Source organism: Glycine soja, chromosome 10 (genome assembly GCF_004193775.1).
Source record: "Glycine soja cultivar W05 chromosome 10, ASM419377v2, whole genome shotgun sequence".
Lineage (NCBI taxonomy): Eukaryota > Viridiplantae > Streptophyta > Magnoliopsida > Fabales > Fabaceae > Glycine > Glycine soja.
Window position 1 is genome coordinate 5538008 of NC_041011.1, and position 19075 is coordinate 5557082.

Consider the following 19075-nt stretch of genomic DNA (forward strand, 5'->3'; position numbering starts at 1 on the left):
TGCTATCCTCTAACCCAACATAGTCATATCCCACCATTTAATTAAATGAAAGACTTGGAATGTAGGTACTTGGTGAAAAATTTGAATGTATACAATCTCGATGCTATTCTGTGGAAAAGCAAATGAGAAAACTATTTTCTATCTAGTTACTAGAATTTCCCTATAATTGTGCACACTAAACAATCAAATGGGACAATAACTTTGGTAGCCAAATCATGTGAGCAAATGCCCCTTATTGAACATTAAGACATTGTTTGTATGAGGAAAATGAAGGAGAGGGGAGGGATATTTATAAATTTGTGCGGTTGGTTCAATTTTTAAAAAGCGAACAGAATGGAAGAGAACAAAATCTCTGTTCATCCAAATTTTGTTTCCATCCAATATTGAAGGATTTGAAAAGGAAATGAGCAAATTTAAAACATTTTAAGTATAATGACTAAAATATTTGTGCATATATTTTGAAATTTAAAATTTATAACGATATAAAAGTAAATTATTTTTAAACACCATATTATGAACTAAAAAAAAGAATTATTCCTCTTTCCATTCTATCAACCAGACAAAATGCCTAATCAAAATCTCTTAATTTTGATATTTTCTTCTCCTAGTTTTTCTTCCCTTTCTCTTCTCTCATTTCAACTAAACAATCCCTAAGTGAGTGACTCAACATAACATGGATCATTCACATCAAAATCTAAAAATTTGAATAATTACTATTATTTAATAATCTAAAAATATTTTAATAATTAAATAATGTTAATCCATAAAAAGAAAATCCAATATTTATCATTTAGATAACATTAATTTAATTATTAGAGAAAAAAATGACCACTATAATTATACGTCAATCATGATAAATTAAAAGACTCACCTTATGTTGATAATTATCCAAAGAAACTTGTGTTTGTTTACCACTCTTTCAAGAAATAACACTTTTTGTCATTATCTATATCTATTAATAAAGACAATTATTTCTTTTGATATATATATTTTATTGGATAATTTTATCCTTAAATCACTTCTTAAATTTCAAAATTTTCTTCTAACCTACATTAACTTCTCATTATTTTTATTTTTTATTCTCATTTTTTATTATCTGTATGTATTTTATATTTTTTATTTAAGAAATTTAGAGAGTTACAGGGTGCCTCTCTTCTCCTAGTTAAAGAATATCCTTTTTTTTTCATGTCTACAAATTTCAGACAATTTTATTCTTTATCAGTATTTAAATTTTACTACTCCCAGTAACTATCCACTCATGTTTGTTAGTTTTTTTTTTTTTTTTTTTTTTACTTCTTAGTTTTTTTATTATTTAAAATATGTTAAGAGACATAGGATGTCTCTCTGCCCCTACCCCTAGTAAAGATAAAGCAAGAAGTAGACTTCAGTCATTAGGACAACCTGCAAAATTAGAGTTATATTAATCAATGACTTAAAGTTTCTTACTTGGACTTCATACAGGTCAACAGGTGGTCCTTAGTGCCCTACAAGAATATCATGACCCTTTTTGCGACTTTCCAAAACCTAAACTTGGGTTAGTCAAATATCTTCTTAAAACATTTACAGCAAAAGCAATATTAGAGCGGATAAAAACTTCAATAAACTACTAATAGCAAAAACATATGAGACCTCATCCATTTCATCTATATCTCTTTATGGTTATTTTGGTTATATATATCTTTATCATTTTGAGAACATTGAGATTGAAAAAGTAAAAAAATACTTCTAATTTTTTGAATTCTAATCACAAATGTTAAATTTGGATTTAAATATTTTTTTAAATTACACAATATGCTATAGAAAAATAGTTAATATTATTTTATAAGTTGTGCATGTATTAAGAAAGCCAGGGCGGTTGGTTCAATTGTTAAAACTTGATTTTGATTCAATTGTTAAAACTTCTCGGATCACTTTTAATTCTTCAAATAAAATTTCACCTTCAAGATCATAAGAATTATCATATTTTAGAAAAAATCCAATTTTTATTATTTATGTTCCTAATTTATCCATTTTTATATTTTGCAACCCAATAAAATAGAAATGGTTCTTTGAAACCCACATTAGCATTTCTGCATTATATAGCACATTATATAAAAAATTTATTTTAATATTTATATAGATTTAATAAAAAAATTTGGTGAATTTTTTAAAAATGAGCTCATCCTCGCCTAACCTGCCAATCCAACAGGCCACAAGTAAGACAGGGCGGGTTGGCCTATTGATCCGCCTCTATTTTTTTCTTTTAAGAATAAATAAATATTTGTATATATTATAATCTCAATCTTTATTACTATTATAATTAATTGTTAAGTGGGTTGACAATTAAAATTAACAACTAATTATTTTCTAATTTATATGGCAAAATAATTTGTCATTTATATGCACTTTCTGTTATTCTATAATAGATTTGTAGATAAAGAATATTTATCTTTTTCTATCAACAATGTAGTCATTCAATTTTCAAATTAATTTTTTTTATTACATCCAAACATTCATATATAAAAGTTTTTACTCATCTAATATTGTATAGTCATAGAGCACATTATTTTTGTACAACAATCTTGCACGGTACAATTACACTATATTCAAGTCATTGCACTAGAACTATATTAATATCAACATGAATTTTCTTTTTCTACTCTTCAAGTTAATACCTTATTGTTATTGGATTAATATATTATTTGATATATTTACTGTATTTGTATAGTCACTTCTAATTCTCTTTTAAAATTTTCATCTTACTACCTACTTTACTTGTCAAGATATGTTGTCACTTGTTAAAATATTTATTTATTTTAAATTTATGCTTTGAGAATTAATTTTTTTAAAATATAATATAACAATTTTAATATAATTTAAAGTTAATTTTATTTATTTTTTAAAATATGATAGGACAGCCTGCTAGTCCACCCATATGTGAAATAAACCAAGATGTCTAGCCTAACTAAACAGATTAGTCTGTGCCTCCCCCGCATTGTGTTCCTTACTAATGGGAAAAACAAGAAACATAATTTTGATTTGGTATAATAAATAAACATTTTAAAATATATAAATTATATTATAAAGTTTGTTTATAACCTAATATTATAATATAGTTTGTTTATCATACATCTAAAATATAACTTATATGTTAAAAATATTTTTTACAGGTTTTATTATTTTTCTTATGCATTACATCATATACTAAAATACAACTCCTTAGAGGCTTTATTGAATGAGTTTAGTTGAGTTGATTGAATAGATGACAGTGTGTTATTGTAAATTTTCTCGGATATTATATCTGTCTTTGTTTTCTATTAATAATAAAAAAAACAAAACTCCTTTCAAATAATATGAAAAAAACCCTTCCTGGATAAATCCAAAATTTCACAAACAAATACGCGAGGAATAAAAAAGTCGCACGTTCCAAAAAAATGAAATAAAAAAAAACAGTTAATAATCCAGAGCTCCAATCTAGCACTATATCTCGTTTTCTCGATATATCGTCAATTTGGCTCCAACTTCTCTCGACAACGATTCAACACCACCAACCGCCACTAACCATCCTTCATAGTTAAGAAAAACACAAGTACACAACACAAACCTCTCCACAGTGACTTCATTCGCACACCTTAAACTTTTCGTTTCTTTTTACACCCCCAACAACAACGAGAAGTAGATTATTGATGGGTATACTGTACGACGACGTAGTGATCATAAGGCCGCCAGAAAAAGACGGCGACCCAACTCTCCTCACGGTCAATTGCCCCGACAAAACCGGTCTTGGCTGCGATTTGTGTCGAATCATGCTCTTCTTCGGCCTCAACATAATCAGAGGAGGTAATTAATAATCTCTCGTTTTAATTCGACAAGATTGAGAGGCTGTTTATCTTTTTTGCTTATTTTGCTGCAAATAATACAATGAAGATGTGTCCACGGATGGGAAATGGTGCTACATAGTTTTCTGGGTGGTTGGGAAACAGAGGACGAGGTGGAGTTTGTTGAAAAAGAGGCTCATTGAGGCCTGCCCTTCTTGCTCCTCCGCCTCTGGAATCTCTTATTATCGCTCTGACTTGCAGCCCTCCAAGCCTTCTGATGTCTTTCTTTTGAATTTCTCCTGTCACGACCGGAAGGGCCTGTTGCACGGTAATTTTCTGGAACTCATGATGAGTTATTTATCCTTCTCTATGTGTGTTATTTTGCTTTTGTTGATAGGACTTAGATACTTAATGGAAAGTCGTCTTAATTGCGGTCACCCCCTAGCCTGCCTTAATTGGGGGCCATTGAGAGTTGATTGCCAATGTCTCAGAATGGTTGAGTGAAGCGTCCTAGTGTGCAGCCATCAGGGACATCGGCTATTAGGTGCTTGAGATCCCACGTCCACTATATACAATTCGGCTTTTTTGGATTGAGTTAGGCCTTAAGTCCAAATTTTAAGAACACCATTGGATGGTCTAAGACTATGTTGTTGTTTGATAACTTTTCTTTATTGTTTCTAGGGTAAATTACACTAATTCCCCTTAATTGTTTTGACATTACACCCCTCTTACCCAAGGAAACACATTGCACTGTGTAATGTACCCATATGCAATCTCAAGAAACCTCAACGAGTTTTAGTGTAATTTGCTCTTGTTTCTATATGATATAAGCTTAAGAATCAACACTTTGGAGCTTCATGATATAATGAAGGTTTTTAAGCTTTTAATTTCTCCAACTTCTAGTGTTACACCTCTAAACCCCTTTGTTTTAACTTTTGTGGGGAGTGGTATATGAACCGTAGGGTTTGGTTTGATTGTTGTGAAAATCATGCAAAGAGGAAAATGAAACTGGCTGTCTTAAATGGCCATTGATGTCATATTCTAAAATGCATTCTGAATTCTGATTCTAAAGCTTCATTGTGTACTATTCACAATGCATATACTATGCCTGTTGTGCATTTTGCCTCCTTTCATGGATATATTGATTGGAAGTTATCTGGTTTTTATGAGATTGTTGCTCTGTGATATTGATGTTGTGCGAAATTGGTAGACAGAACAAAATGACTGAATGTCTTTATAATATGGTAGCAGATGTCACTGAGGTTCTTTGTGAGCTAGAACTTACTATAAAGAAAGTGAAGGTATCTACTACACCTGATGGCAAAGTGATGGATCTGTTTTTCATCACAGATACCAGGTTTACATTTTACATTTGCTGTCCTATAATTGTTAGTTTATTTCTATTGAAACTTGGTGATCCATTTATTAAGTCTGTGGATGAATTGGAATGCAAATTTATTTTGCCTTCTCTCTTTTCAATGAAATTAACATATAAAGTTCTGAGTTGAAAAAAAAATGTAATCACTTCTGAACTTGTGTGCAGAATTACTGTCATCTTGATGGTCACCCTATTGGTTTCTATTAAAAAATCTTTTTGGGTTTGTTCCGGGTAATGTGCTAATACAGTAATACTACAAGATCAAATCTTTTCAATAGCTGATCTGTTTCATTAGAGAATGTTGCAATGTGTTTGATGAGAATGGAAGCTTCTTTTCTTATGTACAAATGCCCATTTGATGACAATTCCATCTCCTTTAAGAGCTTACTAATGTAGTGTACTCTATCTTACATCTGTATCAGGGAACTTCTACATACAAAGAAGAGAAAGGATGAAACGATTGAACACTTAACAGAGATTATGGGAGATGCCATCATTTCTATTGACATTGAATTGGTTGGCCCTGAAATTACAGCTTGTTCCAAGGCACCTCCATTCCTTCCAACTGCAATCACAGATATCTTTGATTTGGAATTGCCTGATTTGGCTCGAGGCGGAACTCTCAGATCAGATTATGTTTCGATCACAATGGACAACTTGCTTAGTCCTGCTCACACCCTTGTCCAAATTATGTGCCAGGACCACAAAGGTCTTCTTTATGACATCATGAGAACTCTGAAGGACTACAACATTCAGGTAGAGAAATTTGAAATCTAGATAATGCTATATTTCTTAAAGTTGATTTTATGCTGCTATAAATTGGAGTGTCACCAGGAAAAAAAAACTAAAACTAATAAGCCTATAAACTTCATTTCATCTCAGTTTTGCAGTTTTTGTACAGGAATACTGCATAGTGAATTTTCACTTTCCTTCTACTGATGCTGATATGTCTTTGTTTTTCTAAGCTTCTTTGTTCACTGGTATACTTATACTTAGTCATCTTTAGTATCTTAAGGGTACAACCTATTTTGTCATTCAACCAGATTTCTTATGGGCGTTTCACTACAAAACCTAGAGGAAAATGTGAGATTGACTTGTTCATCATGCAAGCAGATGGCAAAAAGATAGTTGACCCCAACAAGCAGAATTCCTTGTCATCACGCCTTAGAATGGAACTACTACGACCACTCAGAGTAGCCATCGTGAGTAGGGGCCCTGATACCGAGCTTCTGGTATCAAATCCTGTGGAATTATCTGGCAAGGGCCGGCCTCTTGTTTTTTATGATATCACTCTTGCTCTCAAAATGCTTGACACTTGCATCTTTTCGGTAATCACTGATCTGCTTAATATGCTTCCTACTGTTTAGTGAAGTCATAATTTGGATTTCCCCAATATCATATCTTCTCACTTTCTTGAATCATGCTCCGTTTCTCATTAGTTGAACACAGTTTTACTAGATTTCACGTACTTTGTGTTTTTGTTCTAGCAACTTGATACATTTGTGTTTGCTTGCTATTCATTAATTTGTTCTCTATCTTGTTTTTCAACAGAACAATGTGTTCATATTGTGGTTAATTATTGTTGTAACAGGCTAAAATTGGAAGACACTTGATCGGAGATCGTGAGTGGGAGGTATATAGAATCTTGCTTGATGAAGGGGAGGGGTTATCTGTTCCAAGGAACAAGGTTGAGGAGGGAGTTTGGAAAATGCTGATGGGTTGGGAGTAATGCATGGTTGCTGTCATGGTGCCATCATACCCTTTAGATGAACCTCTCTACCTGTGTACAGATAACATGGTCTAATATCATATATTTTACTGTTATTAGAAGTAATTGTGAAATATATGTATTGTGCACGAATGGTAGTCTTTGCCACGCTATACTTTTGAGCTGTTGTAATTCTAACTTCATGTATATAAATGAGAAAGCAGTAACAAGTAGAACATTATGGAGGAGGGGTTCTTGCTTAGAGGCTTTTTTTTAAAATTTTTTTTTTACAATGACTGAAAATGAAAATATTGTAAAGTGATTAGTATACACAGTTCTCTGCTATTCCGGTAATAATAATAAACCTCTAGCCTTAACTGCAGCACTTTTGGTCTGGCATTTTCCATTTTTAATTAATTTTTCATCGTGCACTCAATTTGCTTGAAAATGAAGAGTGATAACTTTTAGTGATTTTATCTTACTCATACGATTTTGTTGTGAAAATACTTGTAATCTGTACCAACAAAAAAAAAAACGGCAGAGCAAATTATTTGAGGATTCATGAACATAGTTTTACATTAGAAAATCAATGGATAAGTCCATGTAATTAGAATTCATGAGTTTTTAATACATTATGGCTTAGGATCAAGAAGTAAGATCAAAGCGTACACGTGTACTTTGTTTTTAACGTTAAGGTTTTTAATTTTTAATACAAGATGTATGCCATCAAGGCTTACAAGTGTTCTTCTGTAAAAAAAAAATGGCTTACAAGTGTACTTCGTTTTTAACGCCAAGTTTTTTAATTTTTAATAGATGATATGCCATCAAAGCTTACAATTGTACTTCGTTTTTAACGCAAGGTTTTTTAATACAAGATATGCATCACATATTTTATAGTGATATTTGTAGCATCAAATCTTCAGTTATTTGTTTCTCGAAATATATGTTATTTCTCAATATATTTCTTTCACCCACTTTCAGCTGACAGTGTGTGATTGCCACTGTCAATAAAAAACGAGACAATATATCATGAGAGATTGAATTTATATATTTATAATTTATATTTCGTAACTTAATTAATTGAATTAATTCGAGAATTTGATCCTGTACTTGTTAGAGAGAATAATTTTATGCTGATTTTTTATATGATATAATTATGTAAAATTCCCGCCCTTCTTACCCCTCAATGATAGCTAAATAACGTAAAATTTTGTATGATATTTTTTTATAAATATTAAATACAGAAAAATCTTTTAAAGCTTTTGGTTTTAAAAAAATTCTATATTATTTTTTTTATAAATATTAAATCTTATAAATATACGTAAAATTTATAGTTAAAAAAACCAGTAAACAAAAAATAACATGACAACACCTATTCATTTTTTTCCTTCTAATATTAAGATTTTGACTTCATCAGCTGTCCCCTACAGGGATATCAAAGAATAGATCAAGTCATATTCAGAGATCTTAAATCTGTGACAATTCATTAATTTGTTGTTATATACTTCCAAGTTCCAACATTTGTTTGCCAACAGATATTTCTCAGGAAACCTACCTCCAATTAATGGTTCGTCCACGGCTGGTATCTATCTTTACCAAAATTATTTATAATAAATTTATTAACTTTTATAAAATTATCTTATAAGTTATATTAATAGTGATTTATGATTGAATAATAATGTGAAATTATTTTATATAGTGAGTATATCATAATTAAACTCAAAAGTTAATATACATCAAATTTATTTGTATGAGTGTATGAATTATGAATATTATATTAAAAAGGTGACTGAATGGTTTTTTTTATATGCCTCCTATTAGAGAAAACAAAGTTAAATATATATTAATAGTTGGATTGGTAATTTAGATGAAAATCATCAATGACAAAGATGAGAGAAGGAAATATAAAAAAAAATGTTCAAATTGTTGATAAAAATATAAAAAATTAGTGAAACTGATATTTTTCATTTTTTTTTGTTTTCATTCCCAAATGTCAGGATCATATAGTGGCTCCGTGATGTGCAACGGTACAAATCACATGATTCTTTTCATGCTTGTGTAAGATATTTTGGTGCTTTACGTTCATATTTTGCTTGCATTATTGGTTCATTTTGTAAAGGTAGAAAATTACCAAGTAACCTTTGTTTAGAGTTTGTTTGTCAAATAGTACAAAAAGAACTTGTGAATCATTGCACGGGTCCATCCACGATTAGCTGAATGATACCAAAAAGAAAAACAAAGATGGGTTACAATGCAACGTGTGCTTTTGATTTTCCTTTGCTTTTGGAAATTGAACCATCATACGGAACTTTGTGGAAACTCTTTTTGACAAGTTGGGCAAGAGACAATTAAGAAACAAAACTAATTAGGACAATTTTTGGATTGTATAAATTATAGAGTAACCAATTAAAACCACCAATCATTGCATAGAAGAATTGACATATTACACTATTGTAGGTCTCTTCCATTAATTAACATGGTTGATTCTGTAATTAGCTTATAATTTCCAGTATATTCCTAATTTGTGCAAGATGCCAGAAACCACACCCCAGAAAGTGATTTCTGCAAAGATGACATATAACAGAGTTCCCAACCTCTCTGAGTGCCAAACATTGGTAAACACATGGTTCTGAATCCAGTATACCTGATTAATGATATGCCATAAAAAATGGTAAGCTTTTTAGTGCATATTTGAATTAAAGGTGGTAAACTTTGCAAATGCAATTCAAGTTTTACTTTTACAAAACTGAGTTTACTCTAGCACCCCAAACAGAAAATCAAACAGCCTTAGTCTTAGCTACTTGAAATCAAACAGGAAAAAAAATGTAAAAATATGTTTTATATCTCTCAAAATTTAGATAAGTTTGATTTTAGTTCGTACGTTTTTAAAGATGATTGTTTTGGTCTTTATGTTTTTAAAAACTTGATAGATTTTTTCCTGATTGAGTCAAATGAAATAAGGGTCATAGACGAAATTCACCATATTTTAAAAATACGTGAGGATTAAAATAACTATTTTTAAAAGAATAAGAAAGCCTTAAAATACATTTTATCCAAAAAAAATCATATGAAAAAATATGACGACTAAATGAAAGTATACACCCTTTATAGTAGTATAAATCAAAAGGTAAGATTCTTACTATTGTGTTATCTGGGTCTTTGTAGTACCACCCGTTTACAAATGCAGCGAAGATGCCCTGTGCTGCCATAACAAACACTAGCATTGCATTCATTCCTATCCATTCCAAGAACAAGAATGGAGTACGAATCCCCCAAACATCGATCTGTATGATTTTGAGGAATATTAAATAAGAACTCATAATTAATTAATGACCAATAAAGAATTCTTCTACTTTAATTACTTAATTAAGATTCCATTTAGCAGTAGGTAGAACACAGAGAAGACAATTCCAGCTGCCCCAGCTGTGAAACAAACATAGCTGAAGCTGTAGAGTTGCTTGTTAATTGGGATAGCTGCATTATTCCATGGAAATTTTGTCACTATATTTTGCACTAATGTGTGTGTGTGTGTCTATATATATATATGTTGGTGGATGGGTTTTTAACTTGTAACATATGGGACAATTTTTTTACCAGCTTACCCTCTGTAAAATGAAGCATGAGGCCTAGGGTTAATAACAGAAACCCCATTAAGAGCCATTGCTTGAGTCTCTCGGAATGACCCTGTAAAAAATATTGTTTCACTTCTTCACTAACTTGCATTTATAAAGTAAAATTTTAGTGTGTGCACAAGCACTAGGCATGGGAGCTTAATGGGTAGAGTTTGTAACCTTGAAGTGAATCAAGACATGCCCATAGTGAATGCCAATGGTGCCAGAGAGGCTAGCTGATATGCAACTAGATAATAAGAAACAAAGTACAATTTAAACATATATTGATCATCTAGACCGAATGATTGATTATTATAAAACTTTCTAAAAGGATAGGTATCTAATTCACTATGTATATAGGGTTTTCATATAATCAACATTTGAGATAAACTACAAAATGATAAAAAAAATATAAGGTGAATTAAATGATTAAAAATAAAAAAAGAATTACGAATTTGATTCTTCTACTAACAAAGTATATGATGCACAAATACGATATATAAGTATCCGATACGGATACGTAATGCAAATTGAAGTATATATTTTTTTCAAGGGACCAAAATAATTAAAATTTTAATTATAAATGATGGGTTTTTTAAATAAAATTAAAGACTAAAAATAAAAAATATCAATTTTATACGCCAAGAGTATAGTTAAACTTTTTTCATATTTTTAGTTGAGTTTTGAGAATGAAATGTGTTGTTGTTTTTCTCATTGCCATCGATAGGCTGTGAAAATGGATAGGTGTCCTGGCTTCAAGGTAGGGGTCTAAGCTTGGTGGTGTATGTTTCTATTAGAGCTACAGCACAGTACACAAGGGCTATTCTCTGCATAAACACACAATATATATATATATATATATATATATATATATATATATATATATATATATGTTGGTTAATTTTGAAAATCGAGATAATCCTGGATAAATCTGAAGTCGTGTATAAACACTTTCAGATTGAATCAAATTTCGGGGTTCAACCAAAATTGTTCAATCGGATAAAATCAGAAAATTATAATTCAAGAGTTTTGTTTTGGTCTTGTGAGTTTTTCACATGTTATGCTTTCTGAACCAGGATGATTATTTATAATCAAAGAACAGGTGGTTTTTGGCGGTTGATGGAAGTTATTTATTTTTAAAAATTGTCGTTAATGGAAGTTTTAGTAACTTCCATGTAACTTCCAACCGTTGATGGAAGTTTTAGTAACTTCCATGTAACTTCCAACCTTTGCCTAAACCGAACATCTCGTTATTACATTAAAACAAGCGTGCACTCTTATTTTAACATAATAAAGAGATCAATTACACTAAAATGTCCAACAGACCTCCCCCATTTTAGTGTAATTACCGATCAAATCACCAAAGTCATAACATACAACAAACTACTGCATAGATGAAATATCGTGACGATTGAATTTCATCTTAGCAAATTACACGTTTCAAATATTCGAATATCAGGGTGTCACTAAGGATTGAACCCTTTCTATTCATAATGAATACATGAAGATAATCTGCACAATAGTTTATAACATTACTCTTGCTCGACACTAGTTTTACTAGCCTGTGTCCCTATCCTTCATAAGCATATCAAAGCCAAGTCCCAGCTTCTTGAAGCGGCTAAACTTCATGCTTATATAGGTAGTCATTTTCTTTCTTGCACCTGTAAATGCAATTTTTCAAAAGAACCATTGAGAAGTTATACTTCAACCTCCTTAACTTACAGAACCGAACACATTCCTTTTGGGATACTTTCGATGATGTGTTCCAATCTCTACATGTTAAGCTTTCCACATTGAATTCAGCACCTAATGTCATATTAGATGGGAATTGGGTATCTTAACATAAGAGATTTCAGATGGACTTTAATCCTAATCCCACAGCCGACCTTTTTACGAGATCTCTACTTAACCCTTTGGTTAAATGATCGGCCAAATTATGCTGAGTTCTCACAAACTCCACTGATATCACACCATGCATGATTAACTCCCGAACCATGTTGTGTCTAACACCCAAGTGTCTAGACTTCCCATTATACACTTGACTATATGCCTTAGCCAAAGTTGCCTGACTATCACACCTGATAGACATGGGAGGTATAGGTTTGGGCCACAATGGAATCTCATAGATTAGATTTCTTAGCCACTCAGCTTCTTTACCAGCTGCTGCTAAAGCTACAAATTCAGATTCCATTGTTGAATTTGTAATGCAGGTCTGTTTCTTGGATGCCCAAGAGATAGCACCTCCTCCAAGGAGGAATACCCAACCACTTGTGGATGAATAATCCTCCATATTGGTTATCCAACTTGCATCAGAGTAACCTTCAATAACCGAAGGGAATCCAGTATATGTCAAACCATAGTCAATGGTTCCCTTTAAGTACTTGAATACTCTATTCATAGCTTGCCAATGATGAGAACTAGGATTACTTGTAAACCTACTGAGTTTAGCAACAGCATAAGCTATATCAGGCCTAGTACTAATCATTGCATACATGAGTGATCCTATCGCCCTTGAGTATTCAAGTTGAGACACTGCTACACCTTTATTAGGTAATAGCTTCAGGTTAGGATCAATGGGAGTACTTACCGGAGAACAATCTTTAAAATTAAATTTCTCCAATATCTTCTCAATATAATGTGATTGAGAGATGGAAATACCATTGTTTCCACGTTTGATCTTTATTCCTAAGATCACATCCGCCTCCCCCATATCTTTCATATCAAACTTAGAAGACAAAAATGCCTTAGTTTCATCAACTTGATCTTGGTCGGTACCAAAGATCAACATGTCGTCTACATACAGACAAATGATAACTCCTTTGCCATGAGTATCAAACTTGCTGTATAGACATTTATTTGCTTGGTTTATAACAAAACCACTAGACAACACAACCTCATCAAATTTTTGATGCCATTGCTTAGGCGCTTGTTTCAAGCCATAAAGAGATTTCATCAGTTTACACACCTTATTTTCATTTCCTGGCATAACAAACCCTTCAGGTTGTTTCATGTATATCTCTTCATCCAATTCACCATTTAAGAATGCAGTTTTCACATCCATTTGGTGAATCATCAGATTGTGGATAGCAGCAAGTGCTAACAACAGTCTAATAGTGGATATCCTAGCAACAGGAGCATATGTATCGGAAAAATCAATACCCTCCTTTTGCCTAAAGCCTTGGATAACCAATCTGGCTTTGTACTTGTCAACAGTACCATCCACTTTCATCTTTCTCCTAAAGATCATCTTACATCCTAATGGCTTACATCCAGGAGGTAAGTCAACCAATTTCCATGTATTATTTTGCATGATGGAATCCATCTCACTTTGGATTGCTTCTTTCCAGAATACAGCATCCCTTGAAGCCATTGCTTCACTAAAAGTCTTTGGGTCTTCCTCAACATTAAGGCAATATTGATATTGAAATTCAATATCATTCCTTGACCCTTCAACCAAATAGAGTTGAAAGTCATAACCAAATGACTTAGCTTTTCTTACTCTCGTACTCTTTCTAGTTTCAGTACTAGTTAAAGGTATATCCTCAATATTAACTGAGACTTTCGACATGGAATTCATGTCCTTTGGCCTAGGTATAGATGTAAACCTTTGTTCATCAAAGATAGCATCCCGTGACTCTATAACCGAGTTCACAGCAACAGAATCATTAGATTCTAGCACATAGAATCTATATACTTTAGAATGTTCAGCATATCCAATAAATATGCAATCTATACCTCTTTCACCTATGGTTTTCCTTTTAGGTTCTGTAAGCCTGACTATAGCCCTACATCCCCAAATTTTGAGATAACTCAAATTTGGTGTCTTTTTGTGCCAAAGTTCATATGGGGTAACCTTATTCCTTTTGTTAGGAATTCGGTTCAACAAGTAACAGGCTGTCAACATAGCCTCACCCCAAAATCCTTCACTTAAACCCGAATAGGATAACATGGAATTCACCATTTCTTTCAAGGTTCTATTCTTCCTTTCGGCTACACCATTCTGTTGTGGTGTATAGGGAGCTGTAGTTTGATGTATTATTCCAGTAGATTGAAAATAAACCGGATCATAATACTCACCTCCCCTATCCGTACGAAGAGTTTTGATTAGTCCATTTTGATGAAGTTCTACCTCTTTCTTATAAATTTTAAATTTATCAAGAGCTTCATCTTTTGTATTTAATAAATATACATAACAATACCTTGATGCATCATCAATAAAAGTAACAAGATATTTTTTATGACCTAATGATGGAGTAGCATGCAAATCACACAAATCACTATGAATAAGGTCTAAGACTTTAGTCTCACTTTTAACATCCTTAAAAGGTTTCCTAGTGATCTTGGTCAACATGCAAGTTTTGCATTTTTCAATGTTCATATCAAAAGGAGGAATCATACTTGTTTTTTACATATCTTTTAATCTTTTGTAATGAACATGTCCTAATCTAGCATGCCAAATTTCTGAATTTGTCATATTAGTTATAGAACTACACAAGGCCATACAAACAGATTCATGAACAAAAGGAACAGCAATGTTTAATTTAAATATTCCATTACAATGATAACCAAATCCAACAAACGAACCATGTCTTGACAAGATGTACTTGTCACTTTCAAGTACTTGCTTGAAACCACAATTATTTAAAACCATACCAGACAATAAGTTCTTACGAATACCAGGTACAAATAAGACATTATCCAAATACAAACTTTTTCCGGAAGTAAAAACTAAATTAACACAACCTAATCCTAGGATTGGTTCAGTTGCAACATTGCCCATCTTCACAATAGAGCCATCATCGATTGGTCTAAATTCCTTGAACCAACGACGATCTTTGCACACATGGCTTGTAGCTCCCGAATCAAACTACCAAGCAACGTCATCATCCTGCACATAGAATGCATCAGATATTAGTGATACATAATTTGAATTCGTATTCGAATTAAAATTATTCACTACAATCTGACCTTGTTGCTTTTCAGGATCATTAGACCCACTTGGACCAGCCTTGTTCTTTCCTTTGAACACCCGGCAATCCCTCTTTAAATGACCAGGTTTCCCACACTTCCAACATGACAATTTTGTCTGTTTGTTTGGACCTTTGTTCTTATTTCCTTGAAATTTTCGTTTGTTACCTTTAGCATTGTAATTTTTCTTAACTGTTCCACTTTCCTCTACCATATTAACGGAAAAGGAACCTGCTACGGTTTTATCATTGACTTTGTCAATTTCCTGAGCCCTCAGCGACTCCTCAATCATGAAATGACTACCGAGTTGAACCAGAGTCAACTCTTCCTTCTTATGTTTCAAGGTATGCTTGAAGTCTTTCCAAGAAGAAGGCAGTTTATCAATTATAGATGAAACTGCAATGGATTCATCCATTTTCAAATCATGTTGAGTAAACTGACCCAAAATCCGCAGCAGTTCATTATATTGCTCCATAACAGGCCTCGAATCAATCATTTTGTAATTAAAGAAATTACTAACTAAGAATTTGTTACTTGAGGCATCTTCTGCCATATACTTGGATTCAAGAGAGTCCCATAATTCCTTAGCAGACTCAACATTTTGATAAATATCAAAGAGAGAGTCAGACATACCGTTCAGAATGTGTCCACGACAAATGTAATCGTCGTTCTCCCATTTCGAACGCTTCCTTGTTTGATCCAGAGTTTCGCCTTCCATATACACCGGCATCGGTGTACTCAGCACATACACCACATTCAATGTTGTCAAGAGAAAGTGCATCTTCTTCTGCCATCTTCTGAAATCCTGCCCTTCAAACTTGTCCAACTTCGCAAACTTGCTTGTCATCTTCGAACTATCGTTCGTCATCTCGAAAGATTTGATTCAATCTTTTGTTGGTTAATTTTGAAAATCGAGATAATCCTGGATAAATCTGAAGTCGTGTATAAACACTTTCAGATTGAATCAAATTTCGGGGTTCAACCAAAATTGTTCAATCGGATAAAATCAGAAGATTATAATTCAAGAGTTTTGTTTTGGTCTTGTGAGTTTTTCACATGTTATGCTTTCTGAACCAGGATGATTATTTATAATCAAAGAACAGGTGGTTTTTGGCGGTTGATGGAAGTTATTTATTTTTAAAAATTGCCGTTAATGGAAGTTTTAGTAACTTCCATGTAACTTCCAACCGTTGATGGAAGTTTTAGTAACTTCCATGTAACTTCCAACCTTTGCCTAAACCGAACATCTCGTTATTACATTAAAACAAGCGTGCACTCTTATTTTAACATAATAAAGAGATCAATTACACTAAAATGTCCAACAATATATATATATATATATATATATATATATATATATATATATATAAAGAATCATGGTTACTAAAGAATTTAATAATGTAATTTTGGTCAGCATGTATGTATTAATTAAACTCGATATAAACCTGGAGAATGCCACACCATCGGATAAATCTCATGTCAACTCCATATGATAGATCATCAGGGGCATGAGAGTATCCACCTGCTAATCAAATTTATGAGTGCTCTTACATATGTATAGATATAAACATACATCATACATGGGTTTGCATGATATGCATTGACCATCAGATCATCCTACTGAAATTTCCAAGTGACATTATTAATTGTAAATTTAAATACTATATGCAAATATAACAGAATCCTTCAAAGTTTCATTTATTGGCAAATGGTCTAGTATCTCTAGAAGTTTATAATCTATGTTGCCAAGTTTGAGTTTCATCTTCTACAATATGTAGATTAAAACAGTGAGCCAGAGGGGTTTTGCTTACCTTGCAAAAGTATACCCCAGAAGAGAAGCTTCAATGTCCTAAGGATAATGTTCTTCACAGCATACTTAACTTTGGGGATTCTCTGTGTTGTCACAAGTTACAACCAAGAGATTATAATTTTTTTTTATAAAAAAAAGCCCAAAAGATTATAAATGAGTTAATACATTATAATATGCTGACTAGCTAAAGTTCTATGCTATGGAATGAATAAATAATTCAGAAAATTATAAATTAATATATGCAGAATGAAAAATTAATACATCAATGACAGATTAGTACGTAACATAGTGAGAGAAATAGAACAATAAGCCAATAAGTATTAACTAATATTGATCATTAAATCTTTGTACAATTTATTCAATATAAAACAGTTTGGTGTAATAAAAAGAACTAACTATAAATAACATTTTATAACAGTACTACTATGCAGAGTAAAAAAATTCAAAAACAACCCTCTTCAAGACAAATAATTAGAGAAATGGAAACTTTACATAAAACACATAATAAAACTCTTGCTAATCTGTACTTTAAGGGTATTGGTTAAAAAATTAAAACAAAAAATTTAATATATAAATCATAAAAAAACGTAAAAGAAATTATGAAAAACACAATTTTGTGTCTCCCAATAAAAAAAATTTCTACTCAGAGTTTTTTGACTAATGCTCTTACGACACTTGTTAGTATTTGTCAAACTCTTAATTAGTAATACTTAGTACCTTTAGTGCCAGGGCTATAGCAACCCCAACAATGAAAAGAAAGAAAGGCATCACGAAATCAGCCAATGTACATCCATTCCATGGGGAGTGATCAATGCGTGGATAAGCTCCACCAGCATCAGCATCATCTACTAGTACCATCAGCTGCACATATAGGTAACTCGATTACAGTTATATACAACAGTTTTTAGTCTTGTTGCCTATTCAAAATGTATATAGATTATGAGAAAAGAAATGTATTACACTATCATCTAATCAAAATACGATGTATAATAAATTTCTTAATTTTTTGTAATAACTATTTTACGTACAAGCATACTTATCATGATTTTTTTATCAATCGCCTGCGTCAATTTCATTTTACGTACACTAGTAGTGCATAAATTGAAAGCCAAAGATTATTTAAGAAATTAAGAGCTATGTAGAAAACTTTGCTAAAATTATGTTGTAGTACACTTCACCAATGGTTGCTCTTGCTCCACTATTTGCTGAACGGACTCACCCTCTTGGGTAATCCTTGCGTCTTTGTCATGCTCAATGGAATCTCCATTACCGTTAGTTCTTTCAATTTCATGTTTCAACTCGCCCTTATGGTAATCATTATAGGTTGTCTTTAGCCCTTCTTCCATTCTCTTGGCTTCATCCATGGTAGAATATTCACAATTCTAACCCTTTTTCTCTTTTGGTGGAATCAATCTATAACCTTGTTATCAATACACAAAGGTGTAGGACATATATATACGAGACAGAAAAAAAGTCCTTGGGGAGAAAGACAGAGAAATGGATCCACGCACATTCTCATTTGACTGAGAAACTCATAATTTATTAACTTAGAGAAACCTCGTTTGGGGTCTTCTAAATAAATGTAGCAGATCAACATGTTTGTCATTAGATAAAATGTTGAGTATATATTTTGTAGAAGAATCTATAAAACATAAAATCATAAATGATGGATTTCGCCGTGGTTTCTCAACATAATTAATCACGTATAAGTAAAATCAATAAATTTTGTAAAATGTACGCGAAACACATGCGTTAATTTAATTGGCATGTTATTTCAGGTGGGTGTTTAGATTGCATTTGTTT

The 19075-nt window shown here is 32.1% G+C and overlaps 2 protein-coding genes across 2 annotated transcripts; one reads left to right on the forward strand and one right to left on the reverse strand.

Moving 5' to 3' along the window:
* Positions 1 to 3498: 3498 nt before the first annotated feature.
* LOC114369248 (ACT domain-containing protein ACR10-like) lies at positions 3499 to 7260 on the forward strand. Its single transcript, XM_028326438.1, has 6 exons — positions 3499 to 3819; positions 3907 to 4125; positions 5049 to 5154; positions 5598 to 5931; positions 6219 to 6503; positions 6767 to 7260. The coding sequence occupies exons 1-6, from the start codon at positions 3666 to 3668 to the stop codon at positions 6902 to 6904; spliced, it is 1236 nt and encodes a 411-aa protein (XP_028182239.1). The 5' UTR covers positions 3499 to 3665; the 3' UTR covers positions 6905 to 7260.
* Positions 7261 to 9294: 2034 nt separating this feature from the next.
* LOC114370355 lies at positions 9295 to 18636 on the reverse strand. Its single transcript, XM_028327671.1, has 10 exons — positions 18451 to 18636; positions 17990 to 18133; positions 17274 to 17355; positions 16908 to 16984; positions 11269 to 11321; positions 10675 to 10741; positions 10486 to 10567; positions 10273 to 10357; positions 10024 to 10174; positions 9295 to 9527 (listed from the first exon to the last, which is right to left on the reverse strand). The coding sequence occupies exons 1-10, from the start codon at positions 18634 to 18636 to the stop codon at positions 9381 to 9383; spliced, it is 1074 nt and encodes a 357-aa protein (XP_028183472.1). The 3' UTR covers positions 9295 to 9380.
* Between the last annotated feature and the right edge of the window lie 439 nt (positions 18637 to 19075).

Excerpts from the sequence above, each read along its gene's own strand:
- LOC114369248 (XM_028326438.1), top strand. The coding sequence starts at position 3,666 with ATGGGTATACTGTACGACGACGTAGTGATCATAAGGCCGCCAGAAAAA. Across the intron at positions 3,820-3,906 it reads CCTCAACATAATCAGAGGAG|ATGTGTCCACGGATGGGAAA; the intron begins GTAATTAATAAT and ends AATACAATGAAG. Across the intron at positions 5,155-5,597 it reads TTTTTCATCACAGATACCAG|GGAACTTCTACATACAAAGA; the intron begins GTTTACATTTTA and ends CATCTGTATCAG.
- LOC114370355 (XM_028327671.1), bottom strand. The coding sequence starts at position 18,636 with ATGGATGAAGCCAAGAGAATGGAAGAAGGGCTAAAGACAACCTATAAT. Across the intron at positions 18,134-18,450 it reads TGGAGCAAGAGCAACCATTG|CTGATGGTACTAGTAGATGA; the intron begins GTGAAGTGTACT and ends CTATATGTGCAG. Across the intron at positions 10,742-11,268 it reads ATAGAAACATACACCACCAA|TTGCATATCAGCTAGCCTCT; the intron begins GCTTAGACCCCT and ends CTTATTATCTAG.